The 19,575-nt window shown below is 44.4% G+C and overlaps 1 protein-coding gene across 2 annotated transcripts; it reads right to left on the reverse strand.

Moving 5' to 3' along the window:
• Window positions 1-14,369: 14,369 nt before the first annotated feature.
• On the reverse strand, window positions 14,370-18,609 carry Fabp5 (fatty acid binding protein 5). Of its 2 annotated transcripts, XM_036178717.1 has the most exons (4): window positions 18,231-18,348; window positions 15,561-15,733; window positions 15,184-15,285; window positions 14,370-14,601 (listed from the first exon to the last, which is right to left on the reverse strand). In XM_036178717.1, exons 1-4 carry the CDS (start codon window positions 18,307-18,309, stop codon window positions 14,548-14,550), a joined length of 408 nt encoding a protein of 135 aa, XP_036034610.1. In that variant the 5' UTR covers window positions 18,310-18,348; the 3' UTR covers window positions 14,370-14,547. The 2 variants fall into 2 exon arrangements, with proteins under 2 accessions (XP_036034610.1, XP_036034611.1); XM_036178718.1 differs by lacking the exon at window positions 15,561-15,733 and having other exon boundaries at window positions 14,570-14,601; window positions 18,231-18,609.
• Between the last annotated feature and the right edge of the window lie 966 nt (window positions 18,610-19,575).

Below are 19,575 nucleotides of genomic sequence, written 5' to 3' on the forward strand. Positions count from 1 at the left end.
AGACAAAAATAGTATGTATTCACTTATGTAGGTAACCAAGCTACAATCTGTAGAACCACAGATACCTGTATAGAGTACGGAACTATGGGGGACAGATATATCTCGTTAGGAGAGGGAAATAGAATAGATAGTTATGGATAGATATGGGGCATGGAATGGGAAAATCAAGTGTGGATGGAGAGGGAGAGGGAGATAAGGGAAAGAACATGGGGAGAGATACAAGAAGGTGAGAAGACCTCCTATGCTCATAGATTGGTAGGATTAATATTGTGAGAATGGCCATCAGTCCAAAAGCAGTAGAGTGTCAACATAATCCCCATCAAAATTCCAATGAAACTCCTCACAGAAACTGAAAACCATAATCTTAAAGTTTATCTGGAAACTCCAAAGACCCAAGATAAACAAAATAATCATGAGCAATAAAACACTGCCCAATGCCTCACCATCCCTTCCTTTGAATCACACTACAGAGTTATATTTATTAAAACAACATAGTACTGGAGTGAACACAGAAATTGGTCAATAAAATCTAATTAAAGTTATAAATACAAGCCTACACTCCTACCACCACCTGATTTTTGATAAAGAGGTCAACAATGTACATTGGAGAAAAGACAGGACCTTCAACAAACGGTGTTGGACAAATAGTACGGCCATGTGTAGATGAATGAAATATGATTCCAATCTCTCACTCTGCACAAAAGTCGACTTCAGGGGGACCAAGGACCTCAACAGAAGATCAGACACCTTAAATCAGAAGAGAAAGTGGGGCTACATTTGAACTTATTGTAACAGGAAAAAAAATTCTGAACTGGACACCTGCAGGGCTGCCATTAACACCAATAGTTGATAAAGGGGCCTTATGTGACTAAAAGGTCTTGGTACAGCAACAGATACCACATTCCAGTGAAGAGGTAGTGTACAAAATGACAAAAAATTCTTTACCAGCTGTGCATTTGACAAAGTTTATAAAACATACAAAGAACTTAAAGGCAAGGAAAACATTAAACAGTAAGAAAGCAAGCATAAGGGAAATACAGTGACAAGCACTTTGAGATTTCACATTTCCTCAGCAAGAATGACTAAGATCAAAGAACAAGTAATAACTAACGCTGGCCAGGGTGTGGAGAAAGGGGGGGGGGCATTTATTCACTGTTGATGGGAATGCAAACTGGTGCAGCCTCTGTGGAAATCAGTTTCCTCACAAAAGTAGAAATAGATCCACCATATGATCCAGCTGCCACTTCTCAACATATCTGACAAAGGACTCTAGATCCTATTAGAGATAGTTCCTCATCCATGTTCATTACTGCTCTATCCACAGTAGCCAGAAAATGGAAACAGCCTACATCAGTGGTTTTCAACCTGTGGGTCATGACTCTTTGGGGGTCAAATGGCTCTTTCACATGGAAGCAATGGAAAACATTAAGATACACAACAGTTTCAAAATTACAGTTAGGAAGTGGCAATGGAAATAATTTTATGGTTGGGCGTCACTGCAACATGAGAAACTGCATTAAAGGGTTGCAGCATTAGGAAGGTTGAGAACTGCTGGCGTAGATGTTCATTAACTGTGAATGGATAATGAAAATGTGATACAATTACACAATGGAGTACTATTCAGGTGCAAAGAAAAATGTAATTACAAATTAATGGAACTAGCAAAAATAATGTTGAGTGAAGTAACCAAGACCTGGAAAGGCAAACCCATGAACTCTCTAATATGTGCATAATGTATTTGAACCTTCAGATATGTGTATGTTTAAGTCGGAGTACATGTAGGAGCTAGAAAACTAGTAAGAAGTATAAAGTGGGACAGGGGCAGGGGTTAAGTGGAATTACCATATACTGGAGGACAAATGCCTCCCCCATAATCTAAGCATGCTGCTAGAAGAGAAAGGAATCGAAGGTCATCTCCAGCCCAGGCCTGCAGCTGCTCAGACCCAAATAAACTCACAGACTTTTATTACTTATACACTGAATGGCCATGGCAGGCTTCTTGCTATCTAGTTCTTATATCTTAAATTAACCCATTTCTATCAATCTATAAGTTGCCATGTGGCTTGTGGCTTACCAGTACTTTTACATCTCGCTTCCTCTGTGTGTGGCTGGCGACTCCTGACTCAGCCTTCCTGTTCCCAGAATTCTCCTCCCTCTTGTCCCGCCTATACTATATTTTCTGCCTGGCTACTGGCTAATCAGCGTTTTATTTATCAATCAATCAATCAGAGCAACACATTCATAGCATACAGAAAGACATCCCCAGCATGAACACTGTGAGCCACAAAAATGACTGGTGTGGCACGTTGGCATATCTTGTGCAATAACGTCACAAATGTTATGGGAGCGATCAAACTCTATTTAATTGGATTTAAAACCTGCTCCACAAGATGGAACTCATCCTGTCACTGTTAACTGGGTCAGAAACCTGACACTGGTTAGGCCATAGGCCCTCTGGCAAACCTAGTACTATTATTCTGCCAAATGAGCATAGGTATCATACTGCTTCCTAAGTTCTAATCTTTATATCCATATATTAGAACCTTTCTGAACCCTCATCAGAGGGAAGTCTCTTTTTGCAGTCCATGGCTATTAATACAGAGCATAGTTAGTCAACACATAGAGAATAAGAGACTTTGGAATGCTCTAAATGGAGCATCTACATCATACAACCCCTCACCCGAAGGTTCAGGGATCATTGCAGAAAAGAGGAATGGAAAGATCGTAAGGGACAGAAGTAGGGGGCATTTGCACTGAAACTCTACTGCTGAATATGATAAACTGCTGCAATATGAGCTCACAGCAACCGTGACTGCATGCACAAGCCCTACTCACGATCAAGCCAGCCATGGACGGAGGAGGGGCATATAAAGTCCAACCAGTAGCCGAGAGACTGCTGGCAAGATGGCTGTCGAGGTGCAGGAGTAAGTGGTCTTCACAGATGAGGCCCCTAAAAGGCTATCCTTGCTCTAGTAGATGGTATTTCACCCATGTACATATACACAGCACTAAACAGACCACATGGAACTTTAAAAGACAGAAAGGGAGCACATGAAACTGGAAAGAAAATGTGATGGGGGTGAGGAACAATTGGAAGTGAGGAGATGGAGTGTGGATTTTTATCAAAACGCATTCATCACATAAATGTCTGAAATTCTCAAACAAAGTATTTTTAAAAGCTTGGTGTGGGGGAAGGGTAGGAATCAGAGTGTTATGGTTTGAACTTAACCTCCCAAAGGCTCCTGTGTTGAGAGCTTTGCCCCAGCTGCTGGAAATATCTTGGGAAGTCCTGAAAAATTTAGGAGGTTGGGAATTAACTGGAAAAGTCAGCCACTAGAGGTAGATCTTTGGCTTATGTTTTGCTGTTCTCTCTCTCTCTCTCTCTCTCTCTCTCTCTCTCTCTCTCTCTCTCACTCTCTCTCTGTGATGCTGTGCCCCAGTGCATGGGCCCAAGCGTAGATAACTGACTTTTCCGAAACCATGAGCAAAATCGATCCTGCTCTGTCTTAGTAACCTGTCAAGTATTCTGGTCACCACGACACAAAAGCAGCTAATACAAGTCTCGAAAGATACATAGGCAGAAAGCTAAATAAAAAGGAAAAAAATCTATGAGAGCAAAAGTACAAAGGATCAAGGGAGAAATGGAAGCAGACACTAGATGAAGAGCTGAGCCTCTGGCCTTAGATTAGCAAAATTGATGCTGTGAACGTGGCCATATCCCCAAAGCAATCTACAAATTCAGTGCAATTCTCATCAAAATTCCAATGGCATTCTCCTTTGAGACAGAAACAACAATCCTAAAATTCATATGGAAATACAATGGACTCTGACTAGCCAAAAAATCCTAAACAGAATGAGTAAGGCTGGCAGCATCACAACACCTGACCTCAAATCACATGGACCGGCCGTGGTAACCAAAATAGCACTGTACTGGCCTAAAAGCAGACGCATAGATCAGTGCAGTAGAACAGAAGACCCAGAAATCAGCCCACACAGGCAGAGCAACCTGAGTGTCAACAAAGGAGCCAAGAACATGTTTGAGAAAAGATAGCCTTTTCAACAAATGATACTAAGGAAACAGGATATCCACACAGTGGAGTAAAATCGGATCCTTCTGTCTCCTCTTCAACTTAAGCCAGTTGAAAATCAATCAACAAGATTAACTAAAGAGCTGAAACTCCACAATCGCTGGAGGAAAACTGTGACATAACGATATAGGCCATGCCTTTTCTTTAAATTTTTATTTGTTTTTAGGTTTTTTCCTAAGATTTATTTTATTTTTTATTAAATTTAATTAAGATATAATTGGATCATTTCCTCTCCCTCTCCTTCCATCTACCCCCCCTTTCAAATTCCTGGCCTCTTTTTTTTTTAAATCGTGATTGTTTTACACATACACACACACACACACACACACACACACACACATTCACACACACACACACACACACACACACACACACACACTCACGCACACACAGGAATACAGCCTGCTAAGTCTGTTTAGTGTTGATTGTATGTACATGTTTCCGGCTGATAGCCAATTAGAAGGCTAATCTCTGGGAAGGACTAATTCTTTCTCTCTCTACAGTTGATAATTGCTTGTAGCTCTTCATCTAGGAGTTGAGTCCAGAGACATTTCTCCTTCTACACCAGGATGGGCAACAGTAGCCAGCTGCACATATGTAAGCATGTGTACAGGAGTGCAGGTACCCCAAATGGTCAGAACCCTTGGAACTAGAGTAACAGGCAGTTGTGAGCTGCCTAATGTGGGTAGTGGAAATTGAACTTGATTTCTCTGCAAGATCAGTACATGTTTCTAACCTCTGAGCCATCTCTCTAACCCTCTTTGCTTTGGTTTTTTAAGAGGGAGTCTCACTATGTAACCTGCGTAGGCCTTGAACTTGTGAACTTCCTGCATCAGCCTCCTGAGTGCTGTGATCACCGGCATGTATCACCAGCCCAGCTGGCAATGACTTTCTGAGAAGGACATCAGTAGCTCCTGAAATGACATTAATCATTTACCAAAGAAATTAAACATTTCTTCATAGTAAAGGAAGAAGAGACAAGAGCCTTGGCTACCAGAGAGATACAAATCACAGGGAGTACAGTGAGACTCCATCTCATCCCCACCAGAACAGTGACCACCCCAAAAACAACCACAAATGCTGGCATGAGGGGGAATCTTTATACCCTTTGGAGGGATGCAAATTAGACTAGACAATGTAGAAATCAGTATGGAAGTTCTTCAGAAAAGAGAACTGCTGTACAGTTCAGCTCTACCATTTCTGGATACCTACGTGACAGAATCCAAAGTCAGTAAACTGCAGAGACATTTGCATGGCCATGTTCATCACAGCAGGACTCATCGTAGCTAGGTTGTGGAACTGGCCTAGGTACTCATTGGAGTGAATGAACCAAAGAAATGCATACATGCAGTGGAGTATTATTAAGCCATAAAGAAGAACAAAATCGTGCTGTTCACACACAAAATGTGATGAAGCTGAGGATCATCATGTTGAACAAAATACGATAAACTCAGAAAGACAAATAGTGCATGTCTTCTACTATATCTGGTTTTGTAGAAGGGAACCATAAAAGTAAAACGGGGGAGTAAGGAGATGAGGACAAGAAGGGCGGGCAAGAAAAGACAGCAGGCGGTGGATGTAATCCCAGTACGATATAAAGATATATGAAAATGCCAGAAGGAAATCCATTGTTTTGTACAATTAATTATAGTAAGAAAAACGGGGAAGGCATTTGAGGGTGAACAATATTAGGCCTGCATAAGACAATACACGTGGCTTGTAGTGAACAGGAGGGTCCTTTAAGCACACGGAGCTGTGCTAATTTACTATAGTTAGTGGGTTAATAAAAAGTCTCTCCAGTTTCTTCAGGGTCATTCTTAGATATGAGGCTGGAAGAAAGTCAGTAAGGGCATTTTGAAACCAAGAATAAAGCATTCAATATCCCATAAGAGCCTTTTGCTGGCCCTCAGAACTATTTCCACGTAATATAAAGTTTTCAGATGACCTCATTTCCATCATGACAATCTCTCCAAAGTGTCTGGGTGTGGTGCTCATCTGGTAAAATGATACACGCACGGGGCGGCCTCCAGCCTGGCCAGTTTCCAGCAGGCTGCCTGCTCCGGAGAGGGTAGTGCTTGCAGGCCCTGTGTTTCTGCCCTGCGTGGCTAAGGGAGGAGCTGCCCAGTTGGTGGTTAGTGCAGCAGGCTGAGTCAGCAAGCTTCGTTTCTGTATTTGGCCGAGTAACTTACTGAAACTGTGGCCAGACCGGCTGTGGGTCATAAAAGACGTCTTTGTTGTTCCGTGTGACTTGCCCAAACTTCTATGTGAATGTCACTTTCGCTGCTCTTTTGAAGCTCTGAAACCCTCCCTCTCTGGGGTTTTCTTCCTTATATATATTTTTCTTTCAGTACTAGTCTAGTTCAAGAAACGAAGAAACAGAAAAATAAGAACAACATAAAAGCATGTGCCATGGCTTCAGAGACCTCTACACGTGGGTACCCACAACCTGGCAGGGCCGTGCATGCGGAAGACAGTGAAGAAGTCACTGGCTTTGTCCCTAAACAAACTCAAGGCCTTACCTAAAACCAATATGTGACAAAGAAAGCAGTTGCCAGGATATCAAACATCAGTTCTTTAACTTAGTCCCCGGGATTGGTCTTCAGAACAAATGATTCGCTGCTTCAGATATTTAATACGAACGGGAAAGACGTGATGCTCGTTAGGGTAATGGAACTGCCTGCTGGGGAAAGTTATTGTGTGGCATGGAAGCTTCCCTAACCACATGGCCAACACGTTCACTGCCATGGGGCCACTGCTGCCCGTGATGGATGTTGTAAGCCAAGCTGAGCAAGCGTTTTCGGGGGTCTACCTGAAAAGCAAACACTCCTGTATGTCTTAGAATGATTTCATTGCAACAGTGTATGAGGGTGTTCTTCAGACTAATAAATAATCTGAATCAAATTCAGTCTTAAACATCTATAAATAGGACACTGAGGAGGCACAGAGTGAGCACAAATTAAATGGCCCTCAGCGAGAAGAATGCAACTCGAATCTACATGTATTGGCTTGGGTTGAAAAGAAAATGAGTAATGTCAAGAATATGGCATGATAACCCTGCGAATAAAATATTTGGCTGCATTCATGTTAATGTGTAAAGGATTCTTTTGGAACATCAGAGAGAAATACTAACGTAAGTGTTTTATTGGCATGAGACTTCCAGGGGTGTTTCTTTCATTCTTTGTATTTTTTTACAGTATTTCCTAGTATAAACATATTATTAAAATATGAATCAAGCTATTTGTTTTATAATATTTATATTTTCCTTATTATGAGAATATAAGAAAAGGTTTTTCGAGACAGGGTTTCTCTGTGTAGCTTTGTGCTTTTCCTGGATCTCATTCTGTAGACCAGGCTGACCTCGAACTCACAAAGATCTGCCTGCCTCTGCCTCCTGAGTGCTGGGATTAAAGATGTTCGAGGTCAGCCTGGGCTACAAAGCGAGGTCTAGGAAAGGCACAAAACTACACAGAGAAACCCTGTCTCGAAAAACCAAAAAGGAAGAAGAAGAAGGAGGAGGAGGAGGAGGAGGAGGAGGAGGAGGAGGAGGAGGAAGAGCAGGAGGAGGAGGAGGAAGAGCAGGAAGAGGAGGAGGAGGAGGAGGAAGAGCAGGAGGAGGAGGAGGAGGAAGAGCAGGAGGAGGAGGAGGAAGAGCAGGAGGAGGAGGAGGAGGAAGAGCAGGAGGAGGAGGAGGAGAAGGAGGAGGAGGAGGAGGAAGAGCAGGAGGAGGAGCAGGAGGAGGAGGAGGAAGAGCAGGAGGAGGAGCAGGAGCAGGAGGAGGAGGAGGAGGAGGAGGAGGAGGAGGAGGAGGAGAAGAAGAAGAAGAAGAAGAAGAAGAAGAAGAAGAAGAAGAAGAAGAAGAAGACGACATTCGATATTACCCACCCCCAAGAGGTAAACAATATCAGCATTGTTCTTGTTCGATAGTCTTCCACATACATGCATGTATTACTATGCAGACTGGACTAATGGTGTATATGATATGATAGCCAAGCTGCTTGTTTATTTTTACTTTATAATGCCTTCCGTGTAAGGTGACTTTTCTGTTACTGTTAGCATTTTCGTCCTTTTCATTCCGGCTAGAATTTTTCTGTACAGACGCAGAATGGCGATGTAACCCATCCCCTCTTTCTAAAAGGTTGTCATTTCCACCTCTCTGCTAGTGAAAGCAGCACTCACCAACAAATGTCCCCCTGCTGGGAGATCTGTCCCTGAGACAGATACAGAGGGTGGAATCTGTCTGTCTGCCACCTGTCATCAAAGGCCCAATTGTCTCCTGTGTTGCAGGAAATACAGCGCAGTCTCCCAGCCCACATCCACCTCCACAAGTGACTGTCCACGGAAAACCAGCCTGGGCAGTTGGGCTTGCTGCTTCAGTACCTGGATCTGAACCACGTAAGCGCTCACAACTCTACTAAACCACCGGTACTATGAGGAGATTTTTGAAAACCACTTTGTCCAATTACTTTCAACTGTTTCTAGGAAGAGGTATTCCAAATATCAGTTTTTCATTTTCATCACCGAAGGGAAACAAAGGAATCTTTTTTTTTTTGAACAAGCACCCATCACTTCCTACTCAAGACTCATGGTGGTTTCACTGACCTTCAGACCCATGTCTTTCCTAAACAACTAGAGCGCCACATGCTCTGCTCTGTCTCAAGTCTTAGACAGCATGCACAGTTTGCCCTACATTGCTTTCTTCCAAGAAGCTTGTCATTGGTGGCCTTGTGACCCCATCTGGGGCTGCCTTGACTGCTTATCACCACACTGGGCCCAGATATTTGCCAGACTACCCCGTTCTTCACTCAGTACTGACTCAAATATGACCTTTGAGAGCCATCCCTAAGCACCCCATCATGTGGCTTCTCCCCTACCCCATCTGTGTCATGTGGCTTGGGTTTGCTTGTTCCCAGCTGTCTGCATCCCTCTAGGCTGGTTGTTTGGCCTATGTGTGTTCCATTTCCCCACTACAGTGTCAGCTCCAGGACAAAGAGCCTGCCCTGCCCCACTACCTTGCTCTCTGTGTTAGACACTGCTGCCCCTTAAAAAAAAATAATAACAATAAATAAGTGATCCTTTCCAAAGACACAAACTTCTTTCTAGAAGTGTTCAAAGTGTGCAATGTGAGAGGAGACTGGGAGGAAGAAGAGGAGCGGACAGTAAGAAAATGCTCCCTTGTGATCTGGTAACAGAGCCTGACAGACCAGATGTCATAAGACTCCAGTTATTTTCCAGCCCTGGTGTGGCAGTGGTGTGACCAACAGCGAGTCATACTACTCTGCCTTTCACAACCTTGCAAAATACATGTCACCCAGCTCTCTAAACCAGTTTGTCAGCTTCAGCAAGTCTTCTCACCTACAGCTCACAGAGCCTCTGAGCAGCTCTGAGGGGATACAGCTGAGGGAAAAACAAAAGGAAGACAATCCAGGAGAAAGCTGTAATTACCTTCCTAAATGAACAGACAGGCAATAGACATTCACTGATTTTAATACAGCAAGAAGTGTTGACTTTAAAATTTCAGTGTTAATAAAAACACATGGCTTTCAACCTTTTTATCATCACAGTGCAAATGCAAACACCAGCATTTTGAGGAAACAGTTGATGACATTAAGATTCAAGAAAGCATGTCAGCAATACATGAAATATATAACCATTGTGGGTGAAATGGCAACGATTCTGGCCACCCACAAGGATCTCACAGTCTTGACTCACCATGTCTAGGCCTCCTTAGGCACTCATGGTCACTTTCAGATGGATGCTGGCAGTGCCCAAGGACACACTCTACAAAGGACAGGGCAAAGGGTGGGACTGGAGGGCAGCCTGTGAATTAAGCAAAATAAGCCAGATGAAGAAAGTCAGTTACCACTGAAAAGTGTGTGTGTGTGTGTGTGTGTGTGTGTGTGTGTGTGTGTGTGTGACAAAAGCAAACGAGGGACTATGTGAGGGACACAGGGATCCAAAGGTAAAGGAGAGGAGGGGACAAGGCGGGGTAGTGGAGGTTCAAGGGAAGACAAATATTGGATGTTTTCTCTCCTGTGTGGAATCTGTATCTAAATGTAAATAAAGGCACAAAGGGGACCAGAAAGAGGGGAGGCAAGAGAGAGCAATAGGGGTGAATATGAACAATGTGCAATGATATGCGCGTATGAAGATGTCATCATGAAACCCATCATTTCAGCAAGCACTCTATTAACTAAATGTTAGTAATAAAGCAAAAAAGGAGAGAGAATGAAGGAAGGAAAGAAAAAGGAGCTAAGAGTGTAGGGTGTTGCTCAGTTGATGCAATATTTACCTAGCTTGCACAAAGCCTTAGGTTCAATCCCCAGACCACAGGAACTGTGCATGTATTATAATCTCAGCATTTGAGAGATGGAAGCAGGAGGATTGGGAATTCAAGATCATCCTATTCTGCAGCAAGGCTCAAAGTGGGGAAAAGGAATAATCCAGAGGTGACATCAGTTACATCAGCTCTTTCCATATCTCTTTGGGGAGGGGGAGGGTTGAGCATGCCATACCATCTTTCTGGTGATAGACCATGTCTAAGCTGCACTGTGCTCTGCAAAGAACCTGGGTCCTATGTTTTGGGTTGTGAGCCTAGCCTTTAACGATGAGCCATCTCTCCAGCCAGAGGAGTCCCAGTGAGGGCCCAGTATGGAAGTTTGCAGCAGAAGTCAGAGGCCTCGAACCAGACCAATGACTCATTGCAGTGAACACTTTATAAACAAAGATGTACGGACTTAAGAGTATTACCTGTGTTTCCTACTGGGTCACACTACAGCTTCCATGCCAATGTTTATCTTGTTTTTGTATATTTGGGTGCTTGTTTGTTTGTTTTTAGTTTTTGGCTTTTCTTTTAAATTTTATTTTATCTTGGGGAGAGGTAGCAAGGGCAGAGGGCAGAAACGAAGGGGATAGAGGTACATGATGTGAAATCCACAAAGCATCAATAACAAATAAATAAATAAATAAATAAATAAATAAATAAATAAATGAATAAATGAATAAATAAATAAATGAAGTGACCATGAATGCCCATGCAAAGGCCAGAGCAGGACATCAGCTGTCTTCTACCATTCTCCATCTTAATGCCTCCAGACAAGTGGTTCTCAGCCTGTGGGTCTTGACCCCAGTGGGGATCTCATATCAGATATCCAGCATATCAGATATTTATATTATGACTCATAACAGTAGCAAAATTAGTTATGAAGCAGCAACAAAATAAGTTTATGGCTGTGTGCAAACGAACGTTTCCTGTCTCAACAACCCGGTCCGAATAACCAACTCAAGAGGCTGAACATGAATTATAAATACTCGACTGAGCTCAGGCTTGTTACTAGGTAATTCTTACCCTTAAATTAACCCGTAATTCTTATCTATGTTTAGCCACGTGGCTTGGTACCTTTTCTCAGCACAGCATTCTCATCTTGCTTCTTTGCATTGCTGGCAACTCTCTGACTCCGCCCTTCATCTTCCCAGAATTCTCCTAGTATGGCTCTCCTGCTCAATTTCTTCCTTCCCAGCAATCATCAGCCGTTCAGCTTTTTATTAGCAAATGCGAGTAATACATATTCATAGTGTGCAAAAAAAAAAATTGTTCCACGGCAGCTGGGGGTCACCACAACATGAGGAACTGTGTTAAAGGTTCGCAGCATTAGGAAGGTTGAGGACCACTGATCTAGATCACTGAACTAGAAAATTACTGCTTCAGGTATTCACTCACCAGTCTCTGCTCCCAGTGCTGGATTACAGGCATGTTCAGCTATGTCTGGCTCTTTGCATAGTGCTGGGGATTCAAACTCAGGCCCTCATGACTTCCACCATGAACCATCTCCCTGGGCCATCAAAGCAGTTTTTACTCATGCTGGGCTTATATAAGTTTAGACTTATTACCTACTGACTTGTGCTGAGCTGATGGGGATACAGGCCTGTTATAGTTAGTGAACTATTTGTAACCTGTTTTTCGAATGGTAACTGGGGGGACAAAGACACAAGCAGGTGGGGAAGTGGAGAGACACAAGCAGGGTCCATCCGACCCAGGGTGAGTGTGGAAACACTGAGAAGTAACTGAAGTCCAGTTATATCTGAAGGTGAAACAAATAGCGTTATTGGAAAATAGCATGAATTCCTATGGATCGGGGTGGAGAATACTACAAGAGCAATGGATTTGGAATAAAAATGAAAAAATCTGACTTTGGAAAAACATCAGGCTAGCATCCTGACCTGTCCAACCACTTAGCTATATGTAGGTATTTAAATTCTTGTCTCAATTAATTAACATTAAATCACTCTATTCAATTGCATTCACATTTCAAGTATGTGGTATCTACCCACATGCCATTAGTGCCTGCCTTCATGGAGGGAGAAGACATTAGAGAGCATTCCTGCCGTTACCATCACAGAAAATTCTATTGGGCAATACAGGTGGGGCCTTAAACCTTTACCATTATTCCAGACCCTGTACTAGTCTCTTTACACACATTGTGTCTTAATATTTAAGAATCTTCCACGAGTCAGTGTTCCCTCCTTTGAAGTAGAATGTAACTAAGATTCACAGGAGTTAAGTCCTTTGTCTTAAGTCACAAGATTGCTCAGGGGTAAAGAAAAGGGCTGGATTCTAGGACTATCTGTCCAAGCATTCACATCAGCCAACTATAGTTTAGAAATGCTAGACTCATGTGGAATGAGACATCGCTTATACAATTACTGTCAATGAAACATTGAGGTAGCAAAGAAATCAGATTTGATGGACCTGGGGTAAAAGCACATCACCCAAGAGATGCCATGTGTTCTAGAACAAAATCTAGTACAGTGCAAGTTCAATCATTTAAAAGGAAGCAAAAACCATCGATGAGGCTCCTGGTTTCCTGGCTGATGGAGAAGCAGAACTGAGGTACCATAAGGTTAGGATACATTTGGTCTCCTATGATCTTCAGCTTGGCATATGAAACCTTAGTGGGCACCTAGAAATGTATGGAGTGCTTGGGACACAGTGGTAGGTGCTTGGGCATTTTGTAGCTGTAACCTGAGCTGCTTGTCACAATCTAAAACTAAGTTCCCCCCCAAAAAGATGATTAAGCCATACAAAGCATTGTCCAATCAAAAACAAATACATGAGCTGGGTGTGATGGCACACTGTAATCCCAGTATTCAGAATGAGGCAAAATTGTAGGTCCCCCAGTGAAATCCTATCTCACCCATCCCAAGAAAAATCAGTGATAGTCTACTTGTCATATAAAGGTTTTGAAGTCCTATTATGTACAGCTCAACTCAGACCTGCCACATTTCTAGTGTCCAGTGGGCACCTGTGGCTCATGACTACACACTGGCTAGAATGTCTCTTTTTGAGACAGGGTCCTGAATGTGGTCCAAGCTAACATGAAACTCATGGCCCAGCTGCTTAAGCTCAGGCATTACAGGTCTGACTAGGTGATTCCTGAGATGCCTGTACATGGAAGGTGGTCACAGAAAAGTCTGAATTCAGTTAGGGACTTTAGACTCAGTGAGCAATTTCCAAGAAGAGGATGTGCTGAGAAATGACCAGATACACTAAGTGGACATGGCAAAGTGAGTTTTGCAACCAAGCTCTACTTCCTGTGTCCTTGAACAAGCTAGCTAGTCAAACACCATTCCCTTATTTGCAGAATACAGATAACAGTGTCAGCCCCTCTGATGTTGTTCTGGAGAATGTGTACACAAAGATCTGTACCTATAACCTATTTCTCAAATGTGGATTGTATTTGTATTTGAGACTAAGGAATGCAAGAGAGCTTCACTAAAACTCAATTTTTCAGTGTAGTATGAACTTCCAAGTAGAAATGCACACAGAAGGACCTGAGAGCTAGAGTTTTTATAACTTATGTGAGCACACCATATTCTAAAGCTGGGAGAGATTTTGCATTTGTCCAGTGTTCAGATTTTCTCAACCCAGAAAAGTTCCCAGTAGTTGGTAGGTCCTCAGAACACTAAACGAATGTTCCATTTCAGTTTATGAATGTTATAATCACACCATTTAAAAGTATGAGCTTGGATCTTCCTTTATAAAGTTTATAAAGCTACTTTTTAATAAAAATAGTCTCAAATTCTTGAGTTGACACAAAGTTCAAACAGTATAGAACAAGCTTAAATAATTGGGCATGTATTCACTGCAAAAGTAGCTGGCCAAGCCTATAAATTGCTAGGATATATTAGCCACGAGGGACCCAGAAGAATACCTCAGAACTTTTCAATTGCTAAATATTACAATATATCACCAATTTCCACTACCTTGAAGAACACACACACACATCGAGAATTAGCACAAACACGTTTATTTACTAACCAAAGGAAAGATCCTAGGTAAATCAACACAGTTATGAAAAATAAAACTGAAGAAAAGAAGTAGTATGGATATTTATGACCTGCTCATTGAACTGAGCTTCTTCACTCTTGCAGCTAACTCCTGTCCAGGGTGGTGACGAAATCCTTACTCCACTTTTTCATAGACTCTAGTACAAGTGACATTGTTCATGACACAATCCTAGAAGAAAGATACAAAATCAGGGTGGTTGTACATTCCAGAGCAGGGGTGGTAATAACACGCTATGGCCAGAATCCTTTAAAATCTCGTCACAGACCTTGCCTATGGAGAAAAAGCATTTTAGGATTTCTGGATTCGAGAAGAGCTGGGACCTGCTGTTTTGTATATATGTACATTTGCTATCCTGAAGACTAAAGCCCTGAATATGATCTCTAAATTATTCATTTGGTTTTGGAAAATATCCCTTACTTTAAATAAATGGAAATCTCTCTCTATATATATATATGTATGTGTGTGTGTGTGTGTGTGTGTGTGTGTGTGTGTGTGTGTACACAAGAGAGCTGCTTGGTAGCCTGCCAAGCTCTCAGGGACGCAGCAGGAAGAAACTGTTCCAGCTACACTCTGGGAATCACATCAAGTCTCCATCTCACCAAGGGCTGCCTTAGTAATGAGTGCTCTCCATTTAAAATTGTTAATTTGAATATTTTCTCTTGTTAAAAACAAACAAACGACAAAGAACAGGTACGGCAACTGTGACCGCCAGCCAGAACCCCAGTGCGACACAAGCAGTTTGGCACTTACCACCACCAACTTGCCATCCTTGATCTTTCTTGTTATTGTGCTTTCCTTCCCATCCCAGCTCTGGTGCTGAACCAGGGCACCGTCTGTGAAGGTGCAGACCGTCTGCAGAAACACAAGGGATTCCTCAATCTTCCCAAGTACACGAGTTCCCATGACCCACACCCGCCCTACTGACTTTATTCACAATACAACTATGTGCTTTTCGAACTGGAAACTCATAAGATGTTTTCATTTTACAGTCCTGGGACTTTTACTAATTTATCAAAATTCACAAAATAATTTTCACATGAAGTTCTTGGCAATAAGTAAAGCTGATGTTCATGCAACCTAATCTGTCGTTCTAGAAGCTTCTCTCATCTCACAATGTTATAGCTGACCTGAGTTTTTCTACCGTCGGCTGTAGTTTCATCAAACTTCTCTCCCAGGTTACAAGAAAACTGTGTCGTCTTCAAAGTGCTCTCGGTTTTAACGGTGATGTTGTTGCCATCACAAGTAATGATGCAGTCTGGTTTGGCCATGGCACCCATTTTCCTAAGAGCCAGCCCTACCCCTGTGTAACAGGAAATAACATAAGGATCAGTTAAAATTCATGTAACAGAAGCGATGATTTAGTTGTAATCATTTCGTCAGCCTGGTCTACTCCCACCCACTGACATGCACATATCCAGTGTGTTGCAACATAACACATGTAAACCTCATGGTCGTCCTGAGCTTGTGGGTGGGGGTGGTGATGTTGCCACTGGACTGAAGAGAGCTGGGCAAGCACCTTTAGCCAGAAGTGACAGAAAGGGAGGCAGACAGTGCTCACAACGTGGTTCTAAAGCTCTGCTGTTAGCCACTGAGCTATGCGTCTTCAGCAAGTCAAGCAAGACTTTACTCCTTAACCTTAACTAAAGCGGTAGACACGGGCCTGCCCAGGCATGGTGACACACACATGTGATTCCAGCATTCAGGAGGTGGAGGCAGGAGGATCAAGAGTTTGAGGTCAGTCTAAGCTGCATAGAAACCTTGCCCCTGAAACAAAACAAAATTAAGAGGCAGTGGGTGATGGTGAAAACCAAGTATTTAAAGTTGCAAACTTCAATCCTAGTTCAGTCCTACCTATCAGATGCTGTCAACTACTGTATTCTCCAGCTGGCACATACCAGGCCTCTGGTATACAGTTAACAGACTATGCAGAAAAGAAAAAAAATCAATCCCCGAGGGGTTCAAATAGTATAGTATATAACACAGCTGTGATGTTCATAAGTGTGTATGTGCGCACGCTGCTGCTCGTGGAGGTCCACACTGGGAAAAGCAAACATTTCAAAGCTGTGTAACAACATATTTTCCACAGTAAGGCTCTTTCTGTGTACTAGGAACCTGCCAGTGCAATCTGAAAACACTGTACTATTTGACTATCTGGTTGATTTTTGTGTAGTCTGTTTATTTACAGTAGTTACACAGGTGTGAAATTCCACAATACTGAGTCACGAGTTAGCTTATAATCTATGTACTTCTACTTGGTGACAACATTCTGAAGGAACCTGGGATACTTTCACAAGAGAGGAGACGATGACCCAAGTGGAATGATTTATCACGATGCTCATCCAGGTTTCTGTGCTCCTGAACCCTTCTACTGTGCTCTCCGATGTCTATGGGTCAGGCCTGGTAACCTTCCTAACTCCAGAATCCCGAGAACCAGTCACTCAAGCATAAGCACCCGGTTGCTTTCAAACAGTGCTCTCTACTGGTCCTCGCTCACACCTGTGCACCTTCAGTCTCGGGTGAGGCCAGCAAATGGCACTTTCCAGACTCACTTTAGTGTTCCACTGGGTAAAAGGAAAGAGACAAAAATCTGCGTTTACATTCTACTGACAATATTATAAATACAAGCATGATTCATTAGAAGCCAGGCTTAACCCAGCAGTGTGTTGGATATTGGCTAAAAGAATGAAGGCTGGTTCTGAAGGGAGGAGGTGTCAAGAGACTGTCATTGGGATACTGGAGACAGAAAGAAGCCCATAAAGCTGTCTCCTAGTCCCAGCAGCACCTTTCCGATGAGAATCCCTGTTCAGCTAACCCCATCCCACTTCCTGGCATCTGCGACAAAGGTCCGTTTTGTTTATCTGCTCTATGTGTCTACATGTTATCCCTCTCTTACGTGTAGGCAAAAGTGGCAATAGAAAACGAAGCACTACTTCCAGTGAAGAGTGAACTTGAACCCTGCTCACTCTCTGGCTAGGTTCTAAGAGGCATGTGGCCGCTGCAAGGCCACACCCATCATATTGCATCGAGCAACCACAGGCCAGCAGTTTCTGATTATGGTTTTCCAGCTAAGCCCACGGTCTCCTTGCTCCTCACCCTTTAGACTCAAGAGACAGAAAAGGGCAGTCGCAGGGCTACAACCATGCACCAGGGGTTTCTCCGTGCTTCGCCCATAGGCCACCAGCTGCCCACTGCTGTGTCCAGAATGAGCAGAGCCAGCAGCCGGTCCAGCGCCGCGGGAGCCACGCCTAGCCGGGGGCAAGGAGAGGACCTGAGAGATGCTGCAGAGAAAGAGGTCTGAGCAGCACCCTCATTCACAGCCTCTAAAGGGCTCCTGCAGAAACCACGCCCTACCACACGGTGTCCCCACGGAGATGGGGGAAGGGGACTCGCGCCATCGAGGAACAAAAGATGCGGCAGGGCGGGCCAGGGGAACGGGTGCGGCCACGATGGCGTCAGGTGGTGTGGCAGGACAGTGGCACCAGGCTAAGGACGGGAATAACAACAACGGAAGTTTGAGTGGGCTGTCTGTAGGGGGTCCACAGCAGTACGTCTGGCACGCGCCCCTGCAGGACCGGAAGCAATGAGGGGCTGCCTCGTGGGCGAGAAGCGGAAAAAAGAGAGAAGTGGGGTAGTTCACCATGTCCCGAACCGGGCGGCGAAGGCGCGCACTCCATCCTAGCGGCCGCGTGGTGCTCCGCGGAGCTCCCCGGGCCGCGTGGTGGAAGGGAACCCACACATCCCACGGGGGATGCCAGCACGAGGATAACGGCCCGGGGGGCTCGGCGGTATATCCTCACCTAACTCCTTCATGTATTCCTCAAAGCCGTGGCTTTCCGTCAGGCGCCACTTCCCCTCGAGGTCCTTAAGGCTGGCCATGGCGGGCGGGCGGGCGGGCGGGCGGGCGAGCACGAATGCAGCAGCAGCAGACAGACGCGGTGGCGGGGGCGCTGTGCGGCTCCGGGCACCACCGCGGCTTATATAGCCACGGTATGGGGAGGTGTCGGACAGCCAATCGGAGGTGCGCCTCGCCCAGGCCACTCCCCTCGCCACGCCCCGGCCCCGTGCGCCCCGGGCCGTGCTGGGGGTCTGAAGGTGCCATCTAGCTGCGCCCGCCCGCCCGCTCGTGCGCACGCCCGGCTGGGAGGCCACGCATCTCCCGCAGCTCCTGCAAGCTGCGACTCGCCTGGCGCGCCCTACTCCTCCCCCCAGGGACAGTTCCGGCACAGTCCCGCGCGTCCGCGCGCCCAGGATACTCCCCCGCCCCGGACACCCTTGACCCAACCGGCCTGCGCGCCCTGGTCCCACCGCCCTGCCGCCGCCCTACACGAAAGGAACTAATGAGCCAACGCCTGGCGCTATGGGCATTGATTGGCTGCTTGATGAGTTAATTGATAAACTGCAGTCTCCTTAACCTTGACAAACCTACATCCTACTCCCTCTGAAAGAAGCTGCTGACCCCACCCTCCCGCCTCCGGGGGGCCTCACCAGGGCCTTCTCTGGGGTTGTGCTGGGTGAGATTAGAATGACTCTGGAAATTTCGTTTCTCCACTAAACCGTAGCAAGTTTCGGCTTATATGACTGCCATTGCCACTGGAGAATTTTACTACTTTCTATTCTCCTATTAGGGATCCAAACGATTACTTCCCTCCATCTTCGAGGTTGTTAGGCTGGGCTATGAATTAGTAAATTGCCTCGAATACACTGATGAATTTTATTTAAAAATCTTATTTTATCACTTTGATATGCACAGAAGTCCCACAAAATACCAGGCGTCATTAGGCGAGGAAGTGCTTAGTCCATTGTTCTGAGTGTCCTGTGTGTAAAGCTGGGGGCATGTGGGAGTCCTAGGCTGCAAACAAGTGCTAGGCACATTTTTCAGAGAGGTATGTGTGTATTCCAAATTAAGTGGAGTTCCAGATTGCTAAACTGTTCTCAACACTATCTGCCTCGAAACTATATGCCAATATCATGCCATAAAGATTATAAATGCTGCATTATAGGAAAAAGAAAGGTCATGTTCACCCATGTTTTCCTTGCTATTCAGCATGTGTAGACTTCTCTGTGCATCCATGTATAAAGGACCAACAGAGCTGTCTGCAACACAATATGTTCCTTAAGTTGAAGCTAGTCTCTGTTTTTAGG

This window comes from Onychomys torridus, chromosome 2 (assembly GCF_903995425.1).
Source record: "Onychomys torridus chromosome 2, mOncTor1.1, whole genome shotgun sequence".
NCBI lineage: Eukaryota > Metazoa > Chordata > Mammalia > Rodentia > Cricetidae > Onychomys > Onychomys torridus.